Source organism: Idiotropiscis lumnitzeri, chromosome 10, assembly GCF_059441095.1.
Source record: "Idiotropiscis lumnitzeri isolate Australia: NSW breed Sydney's pygmy pipehorse chromosome 10, RoL_Ilum_1.0, whole genome shotgun sequence".
Classification (NCBI taxonomy): domain Eukaryota; kingdom Metazoa; phylum Chordata; class Actinopteri; order Syngnathiformes; family Syngnathidae; genus Idiotropiscis; species Idiotropiscis lumnitzeri.
In genome coordinates, this window is record NC_142400.1 from 19,877,641 (window position 1) to 19,899,622 (window position 21,982).

At 40.1% G+C, this 21,982-nt stretch overlaps 1 protein-coding gene across 1 annotated transcript in view; it reads left to right on the forward strand.

The window, feature by feature from the left end:
• The window catches only part of zhx2a (zinc fingers and homeoboxes 2a), a 41,739-nt gene extending 20,235 nt beyond the window's left edge, over positions 1-21,504 (forward strand). Inside the window, exons 2-13 of the mRNA XM_088306779.1 lie at positions 2,849-3,219; positions 3,498-4,199; positions 4,341-4,553; positions 4,698-4,964; positions 5,100-5,315; positions 5,393-5,477; positions 7,337-7,522; positions 9,635-10,044; positions 13,958-14,198; positions 14,270-14,441; positions 14,710-14,829; positions 20,049-21,504. Coding sequence (XP_088162905.1) covers positions 3,136-3,219; positions 3,498-4,199; positions 4,341-4,553; positions 4,698-4,964; positions 5,100-5,315; positions 5,393-5,477; positions 7,337-7,522; positions 9,635-10,044; positions 13,958-14,198; positions 14,270-14,441; positions 14,710-14,827 — 2,694 coding nt within the window. The 5' untranslated portion in view covers positions 2,849-3,135 and the 3' untranslated portion in view covers positions 14,828-14,829; positions 20,049-21,504. The remainder of the gene's footprint in view (positions 1-2,848; positions 3,220-3,497; positions 4,200-4,340; positions 4,554-4,697; positions 4,965-5,099; positions 5,316-5,392; positions 5,478-7,336; positions 7,523-9,634; positions 10,045-13,957; positions 14,199-14,269; positions 14,442-14,709; positions 14,830-20,048) is intronic.
• Positions 21,505-21,982: the final 478 nt, after the last annotated feature.

Here is a 21,982-nt window from a genome sequence, read left to right on the forward strand (position 1 = left end):
AATATTACAGCAATGCAAGAATACTTGATTTCAGAATGTAGGAACACCCAAAATTTAATTATGGTCAAACTAGTGTGTGGCCTGAAAAGCCTATCGTAGTTAGGAAAAAATAAATTTTAAAGAAAGCATGGTGCAACTTGGGGTGGGACCATTTCAAATTTGAAACAAACAACAACAAAACAAGCGGTCGTTGCTCGGGCCCTAAAGATGATATTTTAAATACAGAAATGCTGACAAAACAGTCACAGATGGAAACTTGAATGGAGTGAGATTCCCCAGGCTGTCAAAGTTAGTTTGTGAATAACTGTATTAGCACATGTGGAGTAGATATTTTGTCTGCAGCCGAATTCTTGGCAGCTAGAAATTGTTTGTCACATTGTGTGCTTTGTATACAAAAACATTTAGTTCAGAGCCTCTGTGTCTGCTTCTTTTAGAAGAGACAATTATTTTAAAATGTCTCCACCACCATTGATGAAATTATACGAAGAATCCATTTGTATATTTTCAACATCCCATTATAATAATAAAATATGCTGGTGACTAGTTCTACAAATTCTGAGGTCTCCTGGACATCATGCTTCGAAAATGTGAGCATTTAATAAAACATCCGATAAGAAAGATTTTGTTCTTGCTCAAAGCAGATGGCAAGTGTGACATTTTCTGCAGATTTTTCATCTGGTGTTGCCCATGTCTCACCTCTATCTAATACGCAATGCGGTCAGGTTATTACTGTGAATACGCAGTCACTGTTGCAGCTTCTAGACTACAGCACTATGTCTACAGTTGCTATAGTGACACCATTGTAATGAGTCTGTATTCTAATGACTTTTCTGGGGGTTGTTTGAGGAGTTGCATTATTTGGGGAGAAACTTTGAGTCTGTCACAGAGGTGCCACAACTTTATAACACATCTATAACACATCTTATTTTCCTCATATATGCAAGTATTGCTCAAGTATTGCTATGAAGGTGTTATGCAAATTGTAAGAGAACATTCCGGTATCCCCTATTTGCTCTTTTATGGAAACTCACTTGATGGTAGGAATGGAGTACTACCAGCTTTGACTCCGTTGATTTGTACTTGTGAATATGAGAATGACACGTTCCGTGTGGAGGCCCTAGAATATCATTGAATGTTTTCCCAGTCTGACGATCTTCTTCTTGTAATGTTATCCTGGAAAACTTCTATTCCTGCTCATGCTTCTCATGATTGCTTTAGAAAGTTGTCTCACAACTAAATAAAGCTGCTCAGTGCTTGTAGTCATTATTCTTCATGACACAGGCACAATTTGCGTGTTTTGCATTTGGACTGCTGCTATGTCATCAATGACATTGATCACACTGCTAGGTACTTCCTAAAGTTGCCAGTTAGTGTACATTTAAATTGCATTTCATGAAAATGAGGCGGCAAATATCACATGATCTAATGATCTTCATCACATACATTATTAGAGATGGGCGAGTACCAATAACAGGTATTGGTAGCGGCCTCATACCTGGCCTCATTTTAAGGTGTCAATACCAATGGCAATCGCAGAATCGGCCACCCTCTTGTGGACGTTAAAATATAAGGAATTGATTGCCTATTAACAAATTTTGATTGGGACTTTTTATGGTCAATAAATTATTTTTTCATTTTATTTATTGAAATGTATATTATTGTGTTTTCTATAAAACATTGTATCTTATGAACAAAAGGGTAAAAAAAAGGAAGCTTGTCACAACTTTCATGCAATTTTAAGGAATAACGCTAAATACATAGTTCTTTCTTTAAAATTATCTGTCATTGTCTTTTTTTTATTATATGTATCAAATATACTTGTGCCATGAGTATCAGTGACTATTTGAGTTGACTACTCGTACTGATTACGGTCTTAAAAAAAGTGGTCTTGGACATTGATCGCGATGCACTAACTTGCTGAAGTTTCAATTCCGTTTCCATTAATGGTCCATTAATTTTATACCAACAGTAGTAAACATGTGACACCCTTCTGTCCTGAAATGGTGCATGCAAATAGATGTTTACAAGGCTTTTTTAATGGTGTCTGTCTTCGTTTTTAACTGAAGTTTTAATTACCCTCTTTTCCACAGTGCTGTTTTTTTGCCTCATTTTCACTTTGAGCTTTACAGTACTTTTATTATGTTAATAAAAACAATAATTGCCAAATGTTCTGAAAATATCCTTACAAAATTATCTCATCCATTAATGGTTATTATGAAAATCAAAGGACTAGCCTTCAGCCCTGATTTTACAGGCGGTAAAGGTTTTGGAAATGGACAACGTAACCATCCTAATGTTTGGCACTTTTTCTCTCAGGTTAAAGCCACAGTGATACGGTACTTAATTGGTTAACGGCGGACAATCACAAGTCCTTTTCTCAAACAACGCTTGTCCTATTCTTGTCTGAAACTGTCGCATGCCAAGATGAAAAAACGCAAAAAGTCCTCCATTGCTCCCTCTTTGTAAACAATGTCTTGCTCCTATTCTTTAATGAACTAATGTTGCACCCTGCCAAGCTTGTAGATGTCACATTATTTGCAACACTTATTCAGCCATTGTCACACCACCCACATGCACGGACAGAAACGCAAGCCAGGTCAGGGATTTTCATTTCTGACTGTAAGTAATATTGCAAGACGGACGGAACTGTGTGGCTTGGTTACAATGCATCTTTTTAGTGATGCGATTGTTGCTCTGTTCTGTGTTGATGTAACAAACCAAAGTGAAGAAAGCCATCGGGCATATTTATAAGCAGAACAGTGGCTCTTGACTTATGTCAGGTGGGAATTTAATTGGCTCAATCACTTTGTTGTGAAGGTAAAAGCTGATTTTTGTTTTGTTTGTCCAGGTGGTATCCTGTCATGCATTTTCACGAGGTCGTCCTACTGCGGAGCTGACACTGTCAGCGAGACGAGGCCAGACCTTCACCCTCCATTGCTCCGTTCTCTGCTACTCATTGTGCCCCAGCAAGCAGTGGCAGCATTCCTGTTCTAAATATCGGACGCATCCCAGTACAAGTCGTGGAAACATCCTCTCGGCTGTCGTCCTGCCTTTCTGGTTTCCCGGTCATAGTTTTGTTTATAGCATATCTGGCCAAGTAGAAGTGCAGGGAGCCATCCCTCATTATTCATCATCATGTCTAGTCGGCGGAAGGCTTCCACCCCCTGTATGATCCGACCACAGGAGACTATGGTGGCGCTGGACGATGATAAAGAGGAGGTACCCTATTCATTTCTGGGCTCTATAATTCTATTAATATGTTGTGATATTATATAAACGTTATTTCTTTTCTTCAATATACCCTACCTGTGTAGGAGGGAGAAAACATACTTTTTGTCTGTTTCTTGTCTTATTTTGTGTAAATAGTATAAATGTATGAACATGTATGTGTGAGTCTTGCATTAATTAACACATTTGTTTTCCATGATCCACTGATTTTGGAAATGGAGTATCTCACTAAGTCATTTGACATCTGAAAACGTGTCTTTCTCGGTTAGACAACAGACAACCACACTGAGGAGGATGCTATGGAGACAGATCCATCCGGTGACCTGGACCTGACAGGGAAGACCTCTGACTCCACAGCAGCTCCTGACATCCCTGTGTCTGAGTCATCAGACGGTTCTAAGCCGACACGTAAACAACAAAGGGGCTATGAGTGCAAGTACTGTACCTTCTCTACTCAGAACCTCAACACATTCAAAGAACACGTGGATGCCAACCACCCCAATGTCATCCTCAACCCACTGTACCTGTGCGCTGTATGTAACTTCAACACAAAAAAGTTCGACTCCCTGACAGAACACAACGAGAGGAATCACCCTGGGGAGAGCAACTTCAAGTTTAAACGCATTAAAATGAACAATCAGACAATCTTGGAACAGACAATTGAGGGAAACAGCAGCAGCAATGCGGTCATTTACAATAGTTCCAGTGTCATATCTGGTAAAGCAGAGGGGCAAAGCACTGTGCCCCTCAGCAAAACCACTGCAGTCAAGATGGGGAAACAAAAAGTCATGTCTTCAGATAATAAACGGATGGAGCCTCAGTTTTGTAAACTGAACCCCGACTTGACTAAGAAAGCAATCACGGCACTAAATGTCAACGGGACAGTAATCATCCCAGACTCGACTCTTCTCAAAGCTGACGGCCTTTCTCACATTATGCCTTCCCTGCAGCGGCCTGTAAACTACACCCAGGTAGGATGCGATACATGCTGAAAAAGTCCTCGATTAGGCTTCGGTATTGGCTTTGGCCAGTATATGTAGTATAAAATATCAATATCAAAAGTTGGAATTTGACTATATTGTAATTAGCAAGATGACGTGTTATGATTCCAGGTGCCGAAGATTGCTATTCCCCTCAACACAACCAAATACAATCCCTCTTTGGACGACAACCTGACCCTCATCTCGTCTTTCAACAAGTTCCCATACCCAACACAAGCTGAGCTCTCATGGCTTACTGCCGTCTCCAAACATCCAGAGGAGCAAATTAAAGTCTGGTTTACCACCCAGAGGCTCAAACAGGGCATTAGCTGGTCACCGGAGGAGGTACAAATGCTCAAATGATTATTTATTTATGCTTTTTTCCCCCCCAAATTTTTTTAGGCCAGATCTAGACAAGTCATAGTCAAAAACACTCTTATGGGAGGTCATTCTAATGAATGTAACAGGAATATTTTTTTTTCCTATCAGGTTGAGGAAGCAAGAAAGAAGATGTTCAATGGTACAATCTCATCTGTGCCTCAGACTTTCACAGTTGTAACGCCTCATCTTACCACTCAATCATCCGCCAATACACCATCGGTAACGACCGCAGTCTCCAAATCCGTGCAGCCTGCGGCCTCTGTCCTCCAGTCTGTCCCTTGTCAACTCCTGGGACAAACCAGTCTGGTGCTGACTCCCGTAGCCAACGGCTCTACTGTTACATGTGCACCACTGGCGCTCACGTTGGCTAACCAGGTGCAGAGAAAAGAAGACATACATTTATTTGAACATCCTAAATGAAGAATGATCTAAATATAATCTAAATAGATGTTTGTTTTTTTTAAAAAAAAAAGTTACTCAATATCTATGCTTTCATTTTTTTCCCCACAGGTTGCGCAGTCACTCAAACGACCCATGGCCTCACCCTCAACTGCCTCAGAGAGTAAACGGCCCTCCATCATTCAAGCCATATCTACGCCTATTTCCACATCCAAACTAACATCGCCCAAAGTGTTAAATTTCACTGCGGACCCCAACAAAACAGCCGAGCAGCTATCAGTGCTGCGGTCCAGTTACATGCAGTGTCCTTTCCCTGAAGAAGAAGAGGTCGGAGTAATGAACTGACCACTGTTACTGCTATGAATATGGACCGTGATAATCACATGCATCTTGTCATGTGACAGATCTACCGGCTGATCGAGACCACCGGGCTGTCCAGAGGGGAGATTAAGAAGTGGTTCAGTGAACAAAGGCTCCTTAATCTCAAAGGTATTTGGTGTCTCACATCTGAAGTTATGAATTACCTGGGCCTGTAAGTTTTCATTTAGAGCTCTATTATTTGAAACAACAATGTGTAGTCCTGAAATAACAGCTCCATAACAATTTTGGTACACTGGTTTGGGACAAGGAGAATATTGTCTCTGTTGTTGCCATGGCAACACCATCTACTTTTAGAGGACTGTAATATTGGTGGGCCAGCCTGGACACAGTGTTCAGGAAAGGATTGGCTGATGTCATTTAAGCAACATAAGACTCCTGATAAGTGGAAGAAGATGGATGGATGGATGGTTGGTTGGTTGGGTGGATGGATATAATATTTGTCTATTTCGACAATATCAACACTGTATGTTGTAAGTGAAACACAAAAAGCATGCAGTTTAAACTTACATATTTATGGATATCTCTAAAAGGTCCCATTGCATCATAATCCATTTTTTTCTGTTTTATGCGTAATATTTGTCAAAAATGCGTCTGTTACTTGGTTTAAATTTGAGATCTATGTGGTTTGACATTTGCTTGTAATAGCCTTTGAAAGACAAAGGCGCGCAAAATGAGCGGATCTTTATTCAGCGGCGGCGTGACATAGATTTGACAATCAGTATTCAAGTACTCGCCCACTAAATTCACATTTGATGTGATGCTGTGTCGTCACAATCCATCAGCAAAGAAATTAAATGGGTGTGGCTCGTCATGAACTCTTAGTTAAGAAGTGCTACCAATCTCGTACCAAAAAGAGATTGCCCACTCTTTATCAAGAAATAAACAAAATGGCCTTGGTACCTACCTGAAGAATGCCTCACCTCATCTCTGGCACATGTGGCACAACGCATGCTAATATGCATTTGGTGTTTACACTACACCCTATAAAATTATGGCTGCCAAGGAAGCGGGCACGGCCGCAAGGCAGGAGGGCCCGCTGCATGCTCGCGGAGCCACCACCTGTGTCGCTGGGCGAGTCTTGCCAAGGTAGCAGGCTTCATGCTATCCAATTGAAGCAAAACTTATTTACATATTGAATATTAATGACAGAATGGTTTTTGACCAACAAAAATAGCTTGCAATGAGGCATCCTGACCATTTTCAACCCAAATTATCTTGCAAACCTGATGAAAGAACATCACACAAATGTGGCAAGTGACCTTTAAATGTCTCATAAATGCAACATACCTGTCAAACTGCTACAACTGAATTTTATCTGAGTTTCACTTAATTGTACGTCTGGTACGTACACTGAACATCACCATTTCCGGTTGAGTTTTGAATCAAAGGATGTAGTTGAGTCTTAAAATGTATTCATTGTGCTTTCAAAGGGAGCTATGAGGAGGAACAAATACATAAGCAATGCATAGTTAGGCACTTTTTGTCATGATATGCTTTATTAAGTCACAAGCAATATAGCAACATTACATTTTTGTTTATCATGTAAAGAAATTCCGTCTCTCACCTCAAAATTCACAATTTGGCATTTTAAAAATGTACATGAACCAAATAGTCCTTTTGAACTGAACAGTCAAAAAAAATATTAAATGATACACTGTTGACAATTTATTTAAATATGTATTTTCACTTTCTTTATTGAATGTTATCAAAAGTAATTGCTGTTTGTAATCAAATAGCTATGCATGGAAATATGTTTGATAAACGTAGTTCATGTTTTCTACACCAAAATTTGAAAGCGGGATGAACCTGTACTTTAGCAACTACCACTTGTTTTTGCACTTCTTGTGTAATTCATCCTGATAAACAGTGAGATACATTGAGGTAATCTATGATCTATATTTCTATCGTAGTTCAACATTTCAATTTCTGGTTAACATAAACACATTTTTCTCTTCGTCCCATTTAAGGTGTTCCTCCGCCCCCAGTGTTGGTGAAAGCGGAGGTGACTCCAGTACCTAAAGATGGACTCGTGAGGAAAGCGGTCCCTAGCCACTTCCCCCTACTGGAGCGAGTGAAGGGGAAGTCCTCTGAGCAACTGAAGGCACTCGAGGAGACTTTCCAGAGAAGCAGCACTCCAACGGACACTGAGCTTGGTACAAGTCCACTGTCAGGCTTTTTGCGTATTGAATAAAAATGGTGACTTTGCCCTCTTAAGTAAAAAAAAAAAAACTCAGTGAGGGGTTGAAAATACATAAATTAGATTTAAATTCCACAAAACACCCAAGATTTTTTTCAAATAAACATTATTTTAGAGAAAAAGTTAACTGTTTTCACAAGGAAGGATGTGTAGTATGTGTGATAAACTATTTGGAGGGATGAGAACCAAACCAAAATAACCATTCTCAAAATAACTGAAAAGCCGTTGAAAGATTTTTGGGTTTTAAATGTCACTTGCATTGCATGTCCACTTCCAAAATTGAAACGAGTCCTCTTCGCTGAAATGGTCACTGCACACGCGCATGTGCATGCCTCTCCTTGTGCGCACGGGGGCTTGACAACACTTGCATATGTACACTTTTTGGAAAAAATATGGAATAACATGCCAGCCAGCACCCCCCCCCCCCCCCTTGTGAGGAGAAGCGGTTAAGATAATGGATAGATGGATGGATGTTTGCTGTTTCTGGTTGACCCCTTGCACATTTTGCAAAGCGTTATGGGATTGTTTTTCTTTGTGTCCTCCTCATTGTCCAATGTGTCTATTGTCCAGCAGTAAATTACGCATGTTACGTCTTGTTGGACCAATCATGTACGTACCGTGTGTGTCTGAGCTCTTTTTCTTTCAACATATTTCCAAGCAAACTAAATAATTACTACTGATCAATCCACACTTTCATTTAATCTAGCCTTCCTTGAAGATGTTAGAACCTGGTAATCACACATCTCAGTCAAAAGGATAACCTTATACGATTATTTTATCGGACATAAAGTGATTTGACATTTGACATCATTGGTCAGAAAGGGCAAAGATTGGGACAAAAATAGCCCGATGGTCTTTATGTGTTTATCTGAAAACATTGGAGCCCTGTTATGTTATGAGATGTATCCAGTTTCTGCCTATGGCAGTTGAATCGTACGGTCAAAGTGTGGAAAAGATGCTCAGGATGCTTTGTTAATTGTTGCACCGATAAAGTAACATCTTTTGAGGAGGCAGTTTGTAGTTGTGGGGCGGCAACTCCCTCGCGGGAATATTGAGGCTTGTCATCAGCGGAGGCAATCTCAATGGAGAGATATCATGAGATTCTGCAACCATTTGAAGTCCCATATCTCCACCGTCTGGGACCAAACTATATCCTCCAAGATGATAACACTCACCCCCACAGAGTTAGCTTTATCAGACGTGACCTGCAGAATTTAGAATTTAGTAGAGAGGATGGAATGGCCTCTATTGAAGACTTGCGGGATCAACTTGAGCTTATTGTTCACAACACACAATCGTTTTGAATTCACACAAAGCCTGGTTTAAGAACGAAATAACATCCCACAGCAGTGTGTGACCACAGGAGGAGCTGCCAGGCTTCTGTGGATGTTGTTGAGTCCTCCACACGTTATTGAGGCTCCTGATCGTTTACAAACTTCAAACATTCAATCTGCTGGATGCCAAGCAACAGTCAGTGCCAATGGCAAAACAAGATGTTTGGCATTGGCAGACAAGATGAGACCTTTTTTTTCCCATGGAAACAACCCACATTATCAGCTCAACTGCTTTCCCACAAATACATGTCCCTTACAAATGTGGTACCTAGAAATAAGCTACCAAACACATGGAGTAATTCCTTACTCTTTGTGCTCTTATTTTGATTTTGACAATTTAAAATTCTACTTTCTTTATATACAATAGTGAGTGCGCGAGCACGTTCATGCGTAGATTTCTCATTGATGAAATAATAAAAATCGAATGAAAAATTTAAGCATTGGTTATAGTACTGAAAAACATTATCGGGATCATTAGATCACATAGGGATGCCATCAAAGCCATTTTTTATCATATTTGCTAAGATCTTTAAACGCCGCCATGACATCACTGTCATTCTTTGTCGATGAACGTTCAATCAATGTGACTGCATTTTATGTTTTTTTTTTAAGAACAGATAGGTGTGAGCGTGTTCTTTTTGTGACTGCCGACACACAAAGAAATCGTAGCGACAGTTTTCCCAGTTTTTAGTGGAACCAGCTCACCTGACTCTTTGAACTCTGTTCTTCTCTAGAACAACTAGCGCAGGAGACCCGACTGTCCAAGACCGAGGTGGACTGCTGGTTTTCTGAGCGCAGGGCGTTGAGGGACAACATGGAGAAGGCCTTGCTCAGTGTGACCTCCAGGAACACGGATGACAAAAGCGACAGGCCAGGGCTCTTGCTCAATGGCTCTTCTCATCGCGAGCAGGATGGGAAAATACTCCAATCATCAGCCCTCCCACCCTTCCTTTCTTCTTCATCATCCTCATCCTCCCCTCCTGTGCTCGCAGTCTCCTCCCCTCATCCGCCAACCTTGTCTGCATCTGCATCACCTCCCATCCTGAATTCATCCTCCTCCTCCTCTTCTCCGCATCCTCCCATCCTCTCTCTGTCGACGAGCCCCGCTCCCATCCCAAGTGGCTCACTTACCCTGCTGCGAGAGGTAACAATTGATACACTATCTTTGTCAAAACTAATTCCTGAAGTTGTAACGAAAACAAACATTTCATATTTTTTAAATGAATTGCTCATGATAACTGAGTTTTGTAGCTTGTGACTAGGGATAGATTAGTTGACAGTTTTTTACAGGTTACGGTCTAACTGACTACCTTGTTTTAATAGTTGTAATTATTGGCATTATGTGATGTGATTGGATGGCAGATCGCAAGTAAGATAAGGCGATGGGGTAACAACTGCGTTATCAGGAGTGACATATTAATAATTTGAGGCAATGGCGCATTACACAAGCACGTAGTCAATCAAACAATGGTTGCAGTGGACACACTCACACATTCACGGACTGTAGCTTCTCTTGCTTGCCTTTTCCTGTCTAACATGAAATGATGGGAAAAGAATACATGCAGTGTCAGATGCAGGTTGTTTGAAGATTCTGCCCAATATGAAAATTTAATGGGAAGTCAACACCAAAAATGTTCTTTACCATATGTTGAATGTACGCCCACTAGCCTAAACATGGCCTTCTAATTAACTCATTGAATGCAAGCTATTTAAAGCACAGCTAAGACCCTGAGGGCGAGCCGTTTTAGACGATTTTGACCTTTGATCTCCAAAGGCCCGAATGATGTGTTCTTTGGCCGTAGTGACATAGAACCTAACAAAGGAAACATTTCACTCTCTTTTTTTCAGCAGAAAAGAATGATTTCTACTATTTGTCATTCTTTAGTAATCTTCTGTAGAACATAGGCAAGTTGAATTGAAAATCCTGTTTCTGGGGGGGAAAAAAGCGGAGCAATCAAAGGTTTTGTGAAAAGTTGTACTTCAAGTAAAACTAACTTTGACACCAATGTTTTGCTTTTATGACAGCTCAAATATTTAAACAGTACTTTTCTTCTAAAAAAAAAAAAGTCTGAAAAAGCAATTTTAATACAAAAACAATATATTATCAAGTATCTAAATAGACACAATTTTAACATTTGCCCAAAAATTTGGAATATTGTGCTACAGAGCCGCGTTCATGTGCGTGTACTTATCTGTTCATTAGCTTCCTTCCTTAGACATATATTTTTTGGGAGGCATGGTAGGATGGAGGCCCACAAAAGGATACACACCATATTGTTCAACACTCCAATACATGGTGGGAGTTTTATTTATTTATTTATTTTTATTTTATTTTTTTTAACTCAAAACAAATGATAAAATTCACTTGTTGGAATGTTTGGAGTTCATTCACTGAGATGGGGCCATATCCCATCAATATGTGGCCAGCCAGAATCATCCCGACGTCTACACACGGCATGATCTGGACAATGTAGAAATAAGAACATTACCATGAAACATATATTTGCTTGTTAAAAATGTGAAGTAAAAAATGTGTTTTCATCTTTGCTTTACCTGCCGCCAACCTAACGTATGGAAATATATTCTATGTACATTTACCCCCCACTGACTGAAAATTACAGAACAGTTGCTCCGGTAATCACCAATCACGACTCATTTGTTTTCTGTAGTTGATCCGTGATTGGTCATTTTCAGTTGACAGCAAATGACAAAATGTCCGCGCCCTGATATGATTAAAAGCAAGTGGATTTTGCTGCTTAACTAGTTTTCACAATATTAATCAGAAGTATGTGTTTTAGACTAGTGGGTGTGGAACATTTTTGGGTTGACTTCCCCTTTAATTTTGCAGTCTGCGATTAGCGAAGTTTTAAAATGTGCCCAAATTGAACTTTTTCTGAAGCTCTTTTTTTCCCCACATTGGCTGTGTCTGCTCTCTCAGTGTCTTGAAATGTTCTCTTTCCTGCTCTTGTCTCTTCTTCACTGATGTGACTGTGGCCTCCACCTTCCTACTTTGACTAATCACGTGCTTTAGCGGAAAAACGATGATCATAATCACCAAATCAACTCCCAATCAGAAGCAGGCTCCCGTTATTCACTTCACAGAACCGGCTTTAAGAACCAGATCAAATCTAAAGTCTTGAGTGAGCATTTTTTATACAGTATTGCAATATCAACTGGTGAAAACTATTAGGCCCCCTAGGACCTGATTCTTCAAGTCTCCTCAGTGGTGGAGTTCGAGGTGATCTTTTTGTTCTGACATGATTCTAATAAAACATGTGTTGCAAAACTATTTCATTTTAAACTCAAACCACTTTCAACCCGCTTGGGACATTAGAGGTTGTGGAGGGCTTAGTCCATAGCTGTGCCAGCTTCGCCTCGTCACGATATGACAGAGGTATTCAATTAAAAGTCTCAGAGGTCCACGACTAAAATTTCTTCCAATTAAAAGGTCCGAACCAAAGTCCAACTTCCCTTAATGTCTAGCCTATGTTCACGTTTTTATATAGTTTCAATATTTAGTCATTTTCAACAGAGCGCACTCATATACTAAATATTTAGCAATGTTCCCATTAAACACCTTTGCCAGTCAAACAAATATAAGGTGTTTATTTCACATTCAAGAAAATGTGGCTCCAGGAACTTAAGTTTGCCACTTCCAGAAAAAAAACAGTAAAATATCTCCTGCAGAAATATATGAAGTGCTAAGCATTGAGTTAACATTTTTTTTCTTAAATCAAAGAGTTATCAGCCTAAAAAAAAACGGAAAGCCTAATTATCCAAGTAAAACAGGTGTACATGTTAAGTACACAATCAATAAAAATGGCTGTCCTCATGAAAAACTAATTCAAAATTAGCTTTGACAACACCTTTTCTTTTGAATATTTTTTTAACTTCTCTTAATGAGAAAAATGAGTTTGTGACTGCCCTGCCAGTAATTTAAATCTGGGTTGGAAAGGAGTCAGGGCCATTGGGATTTGGTAGATTATTTCACACATCTGGGCTTTGTGTTTTCCTTTAAATAATGTTTGCGCAACCACATTTAAGCACTCCTTCACAACTTCCCCATCACTTGAACGTTTTTTTATGTTTCCCCAAAATCCATGATACTTTTACTGAATATTCGTTTGCATGCCGCTGGGATGTAAACGAAAATGTAAAAATCTGTTGTACTGCACTCGAAGTTCGATGTTTTTGCATGCGCTCACCTCAAACGTCAGCGGATAACTGTGCACAAAAGGGCGGTGCTTTGTTTCGTAGTGGCGCTTCGCAATGTTGCGATGGTTTCGGAGCATTTGATGCACACTGGTTTTGAATTGGCTGCAGCCAGAACAAAACTAAATTTCTCCGTCCATTCATTTAAAACAAGACGCATCGACCTTGCTAACTTTTTAGCAAGGCATACTGTCAGCTCTCTTCCGGTGTGCTGCGCAATTGGCAGTGGATCGTAAACAAAAGATCTGATTGGCTCAAATCAGTGACGCCTTTTCCGTATTAACTAGAATTGCAGTGCCAACGTTTGCGAATGCGCCCTGAAAAGAAATCATCATAGATTGGTCATGGGTCCGGTCCGAACCATCGTGCTGTCCGCATCCGGACCGCGGTCCGCCATTTGGTGATGCCTGCGATATGACATTGTCTTATTCCAGTGCTTGGGACACTTGAGACACCTCATTAATAACCTTTACCTTTATTTTCTCGATGTTGTTTTCAATATACTGTGCATTTCTGGCAATATCTTTTGCCATTGTCACTCTAAAATCACTCCGCCACCATCTCTCCTATTGGATGTGCCAAATTTAACGTTTTTCAATTAAAGTGTGTCAGCTCCTTTAAAACTAGTTTATAGTAACAGAATCTTGCTCTTATTTTACACGTAAGCCACATTCTCCTGAAGCTAAAGCTTATTGTGCCACCTACTGTTTATTTGCATGTACCGGAGTGTGGTTTGAGATAGTGCATCACAGATTTAATGTAGATATGGTTGTGAAGTAAATGGAATTAAATTGTTTTCTTATCTGTAATATTTAGCTTTTGCTCCACTTGACCTGTCTTGGCAGACATTCTGTCGGACCCAGTGGCCAACACCTGAGGAATACAGTCAACTAGAGGGGCAAACAAGCCTGGGCCGCACCGACATTGTCCGCTGGTTTAAGGAACATCGCTCGGCCCTGAAGAACGGTGAGATCTTGGATTGGTTGGAAGCTTTCCAGAGCCAAAAAGAACAACAGAAATCTGGACAAGAGCAGAATGGAGAAAGCTTTGACAAACAACAACAAAGTTCGTCACTGGAAGGAAAAGGTATGTTCGATATGATCATTACGTCCCGCTTTGTCTCGTTTTCACATTTAACCCCACAAACTTTGGTGTAGTGGAGGAAGCTGGCGAGAAGAAAACGGCAACAGCAGCAGCATCTATGGAGAAATCCAAGCTGTCTAATTCAGACACGGTACAGTGGTTGACTGAAAAATTAACTCACAGTGTGTCGGAACTGAGCCAGTCCAGGCTGGACCAGACCAGCTCAAGCATTGCTGAAAAGGGGAGGTGAGTGTCTTATGTTTTGGGGGAGGAGTGGGGGGAACATTTCTTAAGTAATCTCTAAATTCACACTATTGAAATTACCATTGATTAACATTTCTTCCTTTATCGTTAACAATGCTCTTCGCTATTTGTATCTAAAGTTCTGTCCAGTGATGTATGAGGTCATTTATATTATTTCAGCACTTCCGTTTCATGCGCATTTAATATCCAAGAATGTACAATCCGTCATGCGTGTGGCGATGTTGAAACTGGTGCATTATGTTCTTGGTAGGTGGGTTCAGGTGACTGTTGCTGTGGATGAAGAGAGTGAGGGTGGATTACAAAGACAGAGACTGGCAGCAGATCCTGATGTTTTGACCTTGGAGCAACCTGGGAGGGTCACTGGCTGATGGTAAGTAAATTCACTTTGTTATACATTTATTTTAATTCTCAAACAAAAAAAAGTTGTGAAATTTGTTTTTGGTAGATTATTTCTGTGTTGTAAGAAGGTGTTTTTTTCAATAAATGTTATACCACTGGGAAAGCTGTTTTGTCCCCGTTCATTTGCAAAGTACATACATTTCAAGTCTTTGGTTAGCACATCCGCCTCACCGTTCAAAGGTTCGAGTACGGTGTTCGATCCCGGGTGTGATTGTGAGCACAATGGTTGTTTGTCTTTGCACGCCCTGTGATTGGCTGGCAACCAGTCCAAGTTGTACCGTGCCGACAGCCCAAAGATGGCTGTGATAGGCCTGACCCTACTTGCGACCCTTATGAGGAAAAGCGGATCGGATAATGGGTGGATGGAAGTCTTGTCCATAAGGAAGAAACAAAACATATGGGCTTTTTTTTACAAAATGGAAATTAACTGCCACTGCATTGTTATACGCATGCATTGACAAAACCTGTGGTACCCTTTTGTTCATGAAAGGAAACTGACAAAGTAATTACAACAAATTAACCAATGAAAGTCAGACATCGCTTTTGAATTGTGCTTCAACAAACTTTGAATGCTCTTCGATTGGCTGGCAACCTGTCCAGGGTGTACCCCGCCTACTGCCCAAAGATGGCTGGAATAGGCTCCAGCACCCTTATGAGGAAAAGCGGCTCAGATAATGGATGGAAGAAAATATTGTATGTTTTGTTACACGTCATGATTGTGTCCCACTTGGTGTTCAAGTTTTTCTTTTCAGTTTGCGCATGCATTTGTGTTGGCATGACAATGGTGAAAAGAACCACAGATATTCTCAAACATTTTGGCCAGAGTCTCTATGGTTTGAAAAGGCCCATTGCAATAATGTTCATATCGGGCCATGTTCCCGTAGAACAGGCGTGGGCAAACTACGGCCAGGGGGCCACATGCGGCCCGTTAAACGTTTTAATCCGGCCCGCCGAACTTGAACAAAATTAAATGAATAAACCTTGTTGATGTATTATTTTCTAAATACTGTGGTTTTTCAAAGACATATATTGTTGTAATGCTTTTGTTCCCTTTCATTTAACATTAAATGTATTTATTTTCTCCGATGAGGTGAGGTTACCAAAACACTCCATTCGTCTGCTACTGGTCCGGCCCCTCTGTCAAATTTTAGAACCCATTGTGGCCCGCCAATCAAAAAGTTTGCCCACCCCAGCCGTAGAAGATAGAACAAAACGGTTTTGATACTGTTCTCAAGAGCTTCTTATTGAATTTGTGACAAAAGGTAAGAACTGTCATGCTTTTACTGCTGAGCTGGCAATATGTTAGCACTGCAGCTGTTTACATATACAGAAGTACTACAAACTATGATCGTCATCAAGTTCAAACAAAATTCTTGTCATATTTTCATCGTTCGCGGTTAACCGCTTCCCGATTGCAAGTGAAATTTGGCCACGGGCAAGGTAAAATTATGGGCAACTTACCCGACCGGGCAAGCATTTTTTAAAGCAGCCAAATATCTTTAATTTCTATGAAAACCTACGATATTTCGGCCGTAAATTGACAGCCGAAAGTTTTCTTACCTTCTGCGCATCTTTCTGCGCATGTTTACAAGTGAATTCGAGTTTGTTCAAATCCGAACATTTCGGATTCCTATGACATAACTAAAATAGCTCGAATATTTTTAAGTAGACAATTCAGTTGTGAGTTAGGAATAAAAAATTCATAATTTTGCATCTGGACATTCTGCAAATTGCATTTAAGCAGACAAAATACAACTACCTATTTCAGATTTTTTACGACTATTTGCCGAATACGTTGGAAGTGCGCATGTTAGAATTGTTATTTCCGTTTCCGTTTATTACCGAACATGGAGAAACGTGTTTTTTTTCGAGAATTCCAAGGCCAAGCCCTCCAAAACAAACGGATAAAGAGCCTCAGCCATCAACATCGGGAGTTAAACGAAGGACGAAGGGAAAATCCAAAATCCCAGCACTATTTAAGCAACGTTGTGACGCTACTAGTACAGTTACGAGTACATCTTCCGGTGACGATACGGAGGCCACCTCAACGTCTTCCAAACTCAACAGTGCTGCATCTTCTGTCATTCGACTGGATGCTGCAGTAATGTCCAGTGATTCCGATAGGCCTACATCTCCCAAGAAAAAGTAGCATGTGGACTCTCCAGTACGAAAAAAGAGCAAATTAGGACTAGTAAAGACTACTCAAAAAAGCAAAGGAACTGTCCGAACAAAAAATTCATGCAATTTGTAATTAGATACTTTGTCATACAAAAAGTCACTCAGGGCAAGGTAATTTAATCTTCGGGCAAGAGAAAAAAAATTGTCACTTGCCCAAGTTGGACAAGTAATTTGGCCACTCGAGCAAGGCAAATTTTAGTGACACTTGCCCTATGGGCAAGCAGTTTTTAAAGTCAACTTCGAACCCTGATTTTTATGACAAATCACTTGGTCATATTAAAGAGACGCTTGATTGACATTAACATTGGCACTTATATAACAGGTTTGTGTGTAAAAATGACAGCAGTTCTGAAATGCACCCCTCTAAAAGACTGTAGTGATTTAAGTTTTTTTTGTGATGAGATTTACGTCAAATTGTCGTGCCCCCTTTTGGAGCTTGGCTTGTTGTTTTTTTCCGGTTTCAAGTGTCTACATCATAGAAGAGAGGCAAACGTTGTCATATTGACTGCTTAGTCAGTTCTGTTGTCTAAAACGGCGACCAATCGCCACCAAAATGCAAATGCACATTACTGCTCTTGTCTACTTCAACCTGTCAAAGTATAAAAGTGTTTTGCACTATAGTTTGGATTTATTGAGCTCACGTGATCACCTCGACGAAATCCAAAATATCGATCGAGTCTCCATTTATACAGGCTAAAGTGGACAAGAGCATGAATGTGCACACATACCCGATTGATTATACAGTAATCCCACGCCATATAACGATCACTCGCCATATCACGCTTCACCTATCGCTGCTTTGCATATTTTTTCATTTTTTTTACAATGGTATTGTGCTCTGTGTAGCGGCCCCTTGGATTTTGAATAAGGACGCAGAGAGTTTCAAACGGGTGTCGATAATCTTTTATCTCTGAACAAGCATGTTCAGCATTCTGCACAGTGAAAACTACAGAACAACAGAAAAACACAAATTGTAATAATAGTTTCACAAATAATTCACATATCAATCTCGCTTTACGCGCATGCGCAGTCCATCACAAATCAGAATTATCAAATTAACTACACTATTATTTACAACACAGTAAATTCTAAATCCCATAGTTTACCTATAAGCACTAAACATGAATCTGTGTAAATACCTAACATAACATAAAATATAGCACAATAAGAACTGGCTCAGTCACTGATGGTGTAGTGGTACACTCACCTGAGTTATGTGTGGGCAGCGTGGGTTCAGTTCCCACTCAGTGACGGTGTCGATGTCTGCCCTGTGACTGGCTGGCGACCAGTTCAGGGTGTAGTGCGTCTTTCGCCCGTAGTCAGCTGGGATAGGATCCAGCACCCTCCCGCGACCCTGTACAGGATAAGCGGTGTGGATAATGACATGACAAGAACTGGCTCTTACAGCTCCAATCAACTCAATACAAAGGAATGAAGAAATATAAATGAATCAAATGACACCGTTTCAATTTGCCATCCAACTAATAATTAACATTTTTTATATATTTAACGTTTTATACACTACCGTACCTCATTCCGCTCTCCAAGGGCGCTAGTTAACAGTTCCGACATTCAGCTATCTTGCCTTAGCTTGGGATACACATTGAGATTCTGAGCTACGTACAATGTAAAATAACGAAAAATCACAATGTCAATTATTTCCCAAAACAATCAAATTAATGCTCTATACCTAGCTTGTGTTAATATAGATGGCTTTTTTCCCGCTCCTCTGTCAACATATGAGAACACGTCTCAAAGTGAAGCAACCCGGAAGTTGAATAACAAAAAAAAGATAGAAGAAGAAATAACACGCTTAAAACAAACGCAGCATCTACACGCGCAAACAAAGCACAATGCATCATATCAAATCCATTGTAAAATAATAAAAAATAAATAAATAAAGCTGACTACTTTGCGGATTTCACCTATCGCGGGTTATTTTTGGAACGTATCCCCCGCGAAAAAGAGGGATTACTATATTTCGGATATTTAGCTACGCTAAAATTGTGTCAACTCTCAGGAGGCTGACAGCGGGCAGCAGGTGGGCATGGATCTTGACTAGTAAAAAGTGCAGCTACAGTAAAAGTACATGAGTGCAATGATGAGTGTACCTGTGCCATGCAGTCGTAATTATGACTATGAAATAGCGCGTTATGTATCTGTGTTTACATATAATGTACATGGATAACCTATTTATTATTTGCTATGATTTAAAAACAATTAAGTTCAGTACATTGGTAAAACATCCTAAAATTCACCTTATTCTTATTGGAGAAGTACACAACTTGGTATACCCCGCATGGTACCCCTTTAAATGTTTTCAAAGGAGAAGTGACTGCTGCCATCTTGGCTTCAGTGTTTTCCTACTTTTCTCCAGATTTCACACAGGGAGGAGTTCATCCTTGTATGACCCGCAACAGAAATAACTGTTTGTGATTGGCTGCAGCCATGAATGGTGGACTGGGACTTAAAAATGCCACAGCTGATCGGTCCTGTTAGTGGACGGTTTGACGGCATGGCGTGATGTGACGAGCACAATGCCGTCATTAGTTTACATGCACGTAACACTCACACACACAAGCACGCGCACGCAATACTGTTATTGGAGGAAGGCGGCACTGCCATTCCAGTTAATGATGATGTTATGTTGACTGAAGTGTTAGCGTGTCAGTAACATTCACTGTTTGAAAGGACATTGGTTGTACATGTATTTTTCTGGCAATTCAATGGTTAGTTTGTAACATTTTATTTCATGACTCAAAATCTCAGCGTGACTGACCACTGACTGTAGATAATGATGTTAATAAAATAAGATAGCTCTAAAGTTCTATTAGCGGGACCTGGGAAGTGACTTGACTGAATTGTGAATTTAGAATGAATAATGGCTCAAAGTTACCGTACAGTGAGTCTTAACGACATTTTAGGTTCAAATAAATCAGTGGGGATTAGATACACAAATTTGCTTGGGGGCACACAGGCTGACTTCCTGTTTGTGTTTCATTTCTGTTCTAGATAACGTCCATCCATCCACAACTCACAAAGAAAGTCATGTACAAGATGCCAAAAGTGGAAGCGGGGATGTGTCTCCATGCCGGTCGTCTGGTCACTAAGCAGATTGGACGTCTGCTCGCGTTTCCCCCGACGTGTGGTGCAGATGCTCTTGTAGAGGAGTGCCAAAGCTGGACTTATTTTGTTTTTGGTTGTTGTTTTTTAGAAGAAGTATCCTTGTAAATATTTGTTTCTCTATTGCTAAAAAAAAGTTTGTACAGTTTTCTTGAAAGGGCGTGTTTTGTTACTTTTCTTTTATTTTTTTTAAAGAATTGTGCCCAATACTTGGAATGTTCCATTCTTTAAAGCTCAAAGTGTAAAATCGCCGTTTATTTGCTGAAAATCAATCCTATTTTGGAGGAAAATTGAACCTGCTTTCTGCTCAGTATGAGTATTTTTTTTTTCAATGAAACTTGTATTACTATATGGCTATCTCATGCTCGGACGCTTCATCTCCAGCAAGAAATGTCCTCTTTTAGCGTCAAGCCCATATAAAAGGAGTCACAATGTTCTCGAAGAGAGATAAGAGGGAATGGATTGTGGGAGCGCAATCTTGGCCTCGCTGCTGGATACGAAGTCACACGTTTGCCACAAAGAGCCACATGTGCAGACCAGGACCAACTACATTAGGCCAATGAATGATAGAATGCACTAACTTGAATCTTTTTGAATCAGCTGGTGTGCTCCTGCATCAGTACCTGAGGCAATAACAGTGCAGAATGTTCTTTCTGTTCTATTAATGTTGAAACACATAGTCTGTCTGATCGCACCATGCTGCCTTTTCAGGTCTTTCCGCATCAACTGACGATGGTTCATTTCGATGGAAAAACATAACTTGGATTATTTTTGACTGAACTTGCAGTGTTGAGGAGATTCATGACTGGCGATTGAACATTCAAGTCATTTCAAGTGTGAATCTTCTTCAGCAGTGAATTGTGAACACGTCTTGTCTGCTTTCGCCTTTGCGTATTTTGTCTTCTCAATTGACAATGGGGTGTTTTAGTTCATTCGAGTTGTTCGTGTACAGTTGGTTCCAACAGGCTCAAATGGCAATTTCTTTTAAATGTAAGCGCAAACCTGTGTTGACTGCCTTAGAATCAAATGGATTTTTCCCCTACTTTTACTCCAGATTTAAAGGGATGTTGTATTTTGTTTTTGTCTTATTGCATCCTCATGCTTCATTTGTGCGAACACTGCAACTGTCACTTCTGTACGATAATGCCGGTTTGAAAAGCAGAATGAACATGTTTCCGCTGCTTAAGTTTCACGTTCAAGCGTCTATGAGCGTATTCTGGCTTGTGGTTGGCTTCAAAGAAATACTGCCTGCATTTTCATTTTCTACTTTAAGACTGCTCTAACTCAATAAATACATAATGCTGGTCTTGGCCTTCATGCATTAAAACCTGGAGATTGGTTTAAATGTCTGGTTATTCAAGAACAATTATTTTAAGAGAAATGATTTGTGAGATTGCTGCGGGGTGATGGAAAGTATTGGTCCTTTTTTTTTTTTAAATCTGAGTTTGGGGCCTTTTTATATTTTTTTCCAGGTATTCTGGTATCCTCCCACTTTCAAAAATTTGCTTGTTTGGTTCACTGAGGATTATGGATGTGAGTGGTTAATTTATTTGTCCATACACAACTCACAAAGTGTGCTCAACAACTAAAAAACATTCCGGCTCCAGATTTCTTTGAATTGTCTGTTCTCCTTCCCAACCTTTCTCTTTGCAGATTTTGAAAAAGAGACGAGTGGGACTCCACTTGAGGTCACTTCATAATTACATTTTGCCGAAAGTGGTCATGCACTTGAGCTATCGTGGCTCATAAGTGAATAAAAAAATTTATCTTAACCCACCACCTACACACATAAACGCACATTGCAACGATGTGTCAAAAAAAAG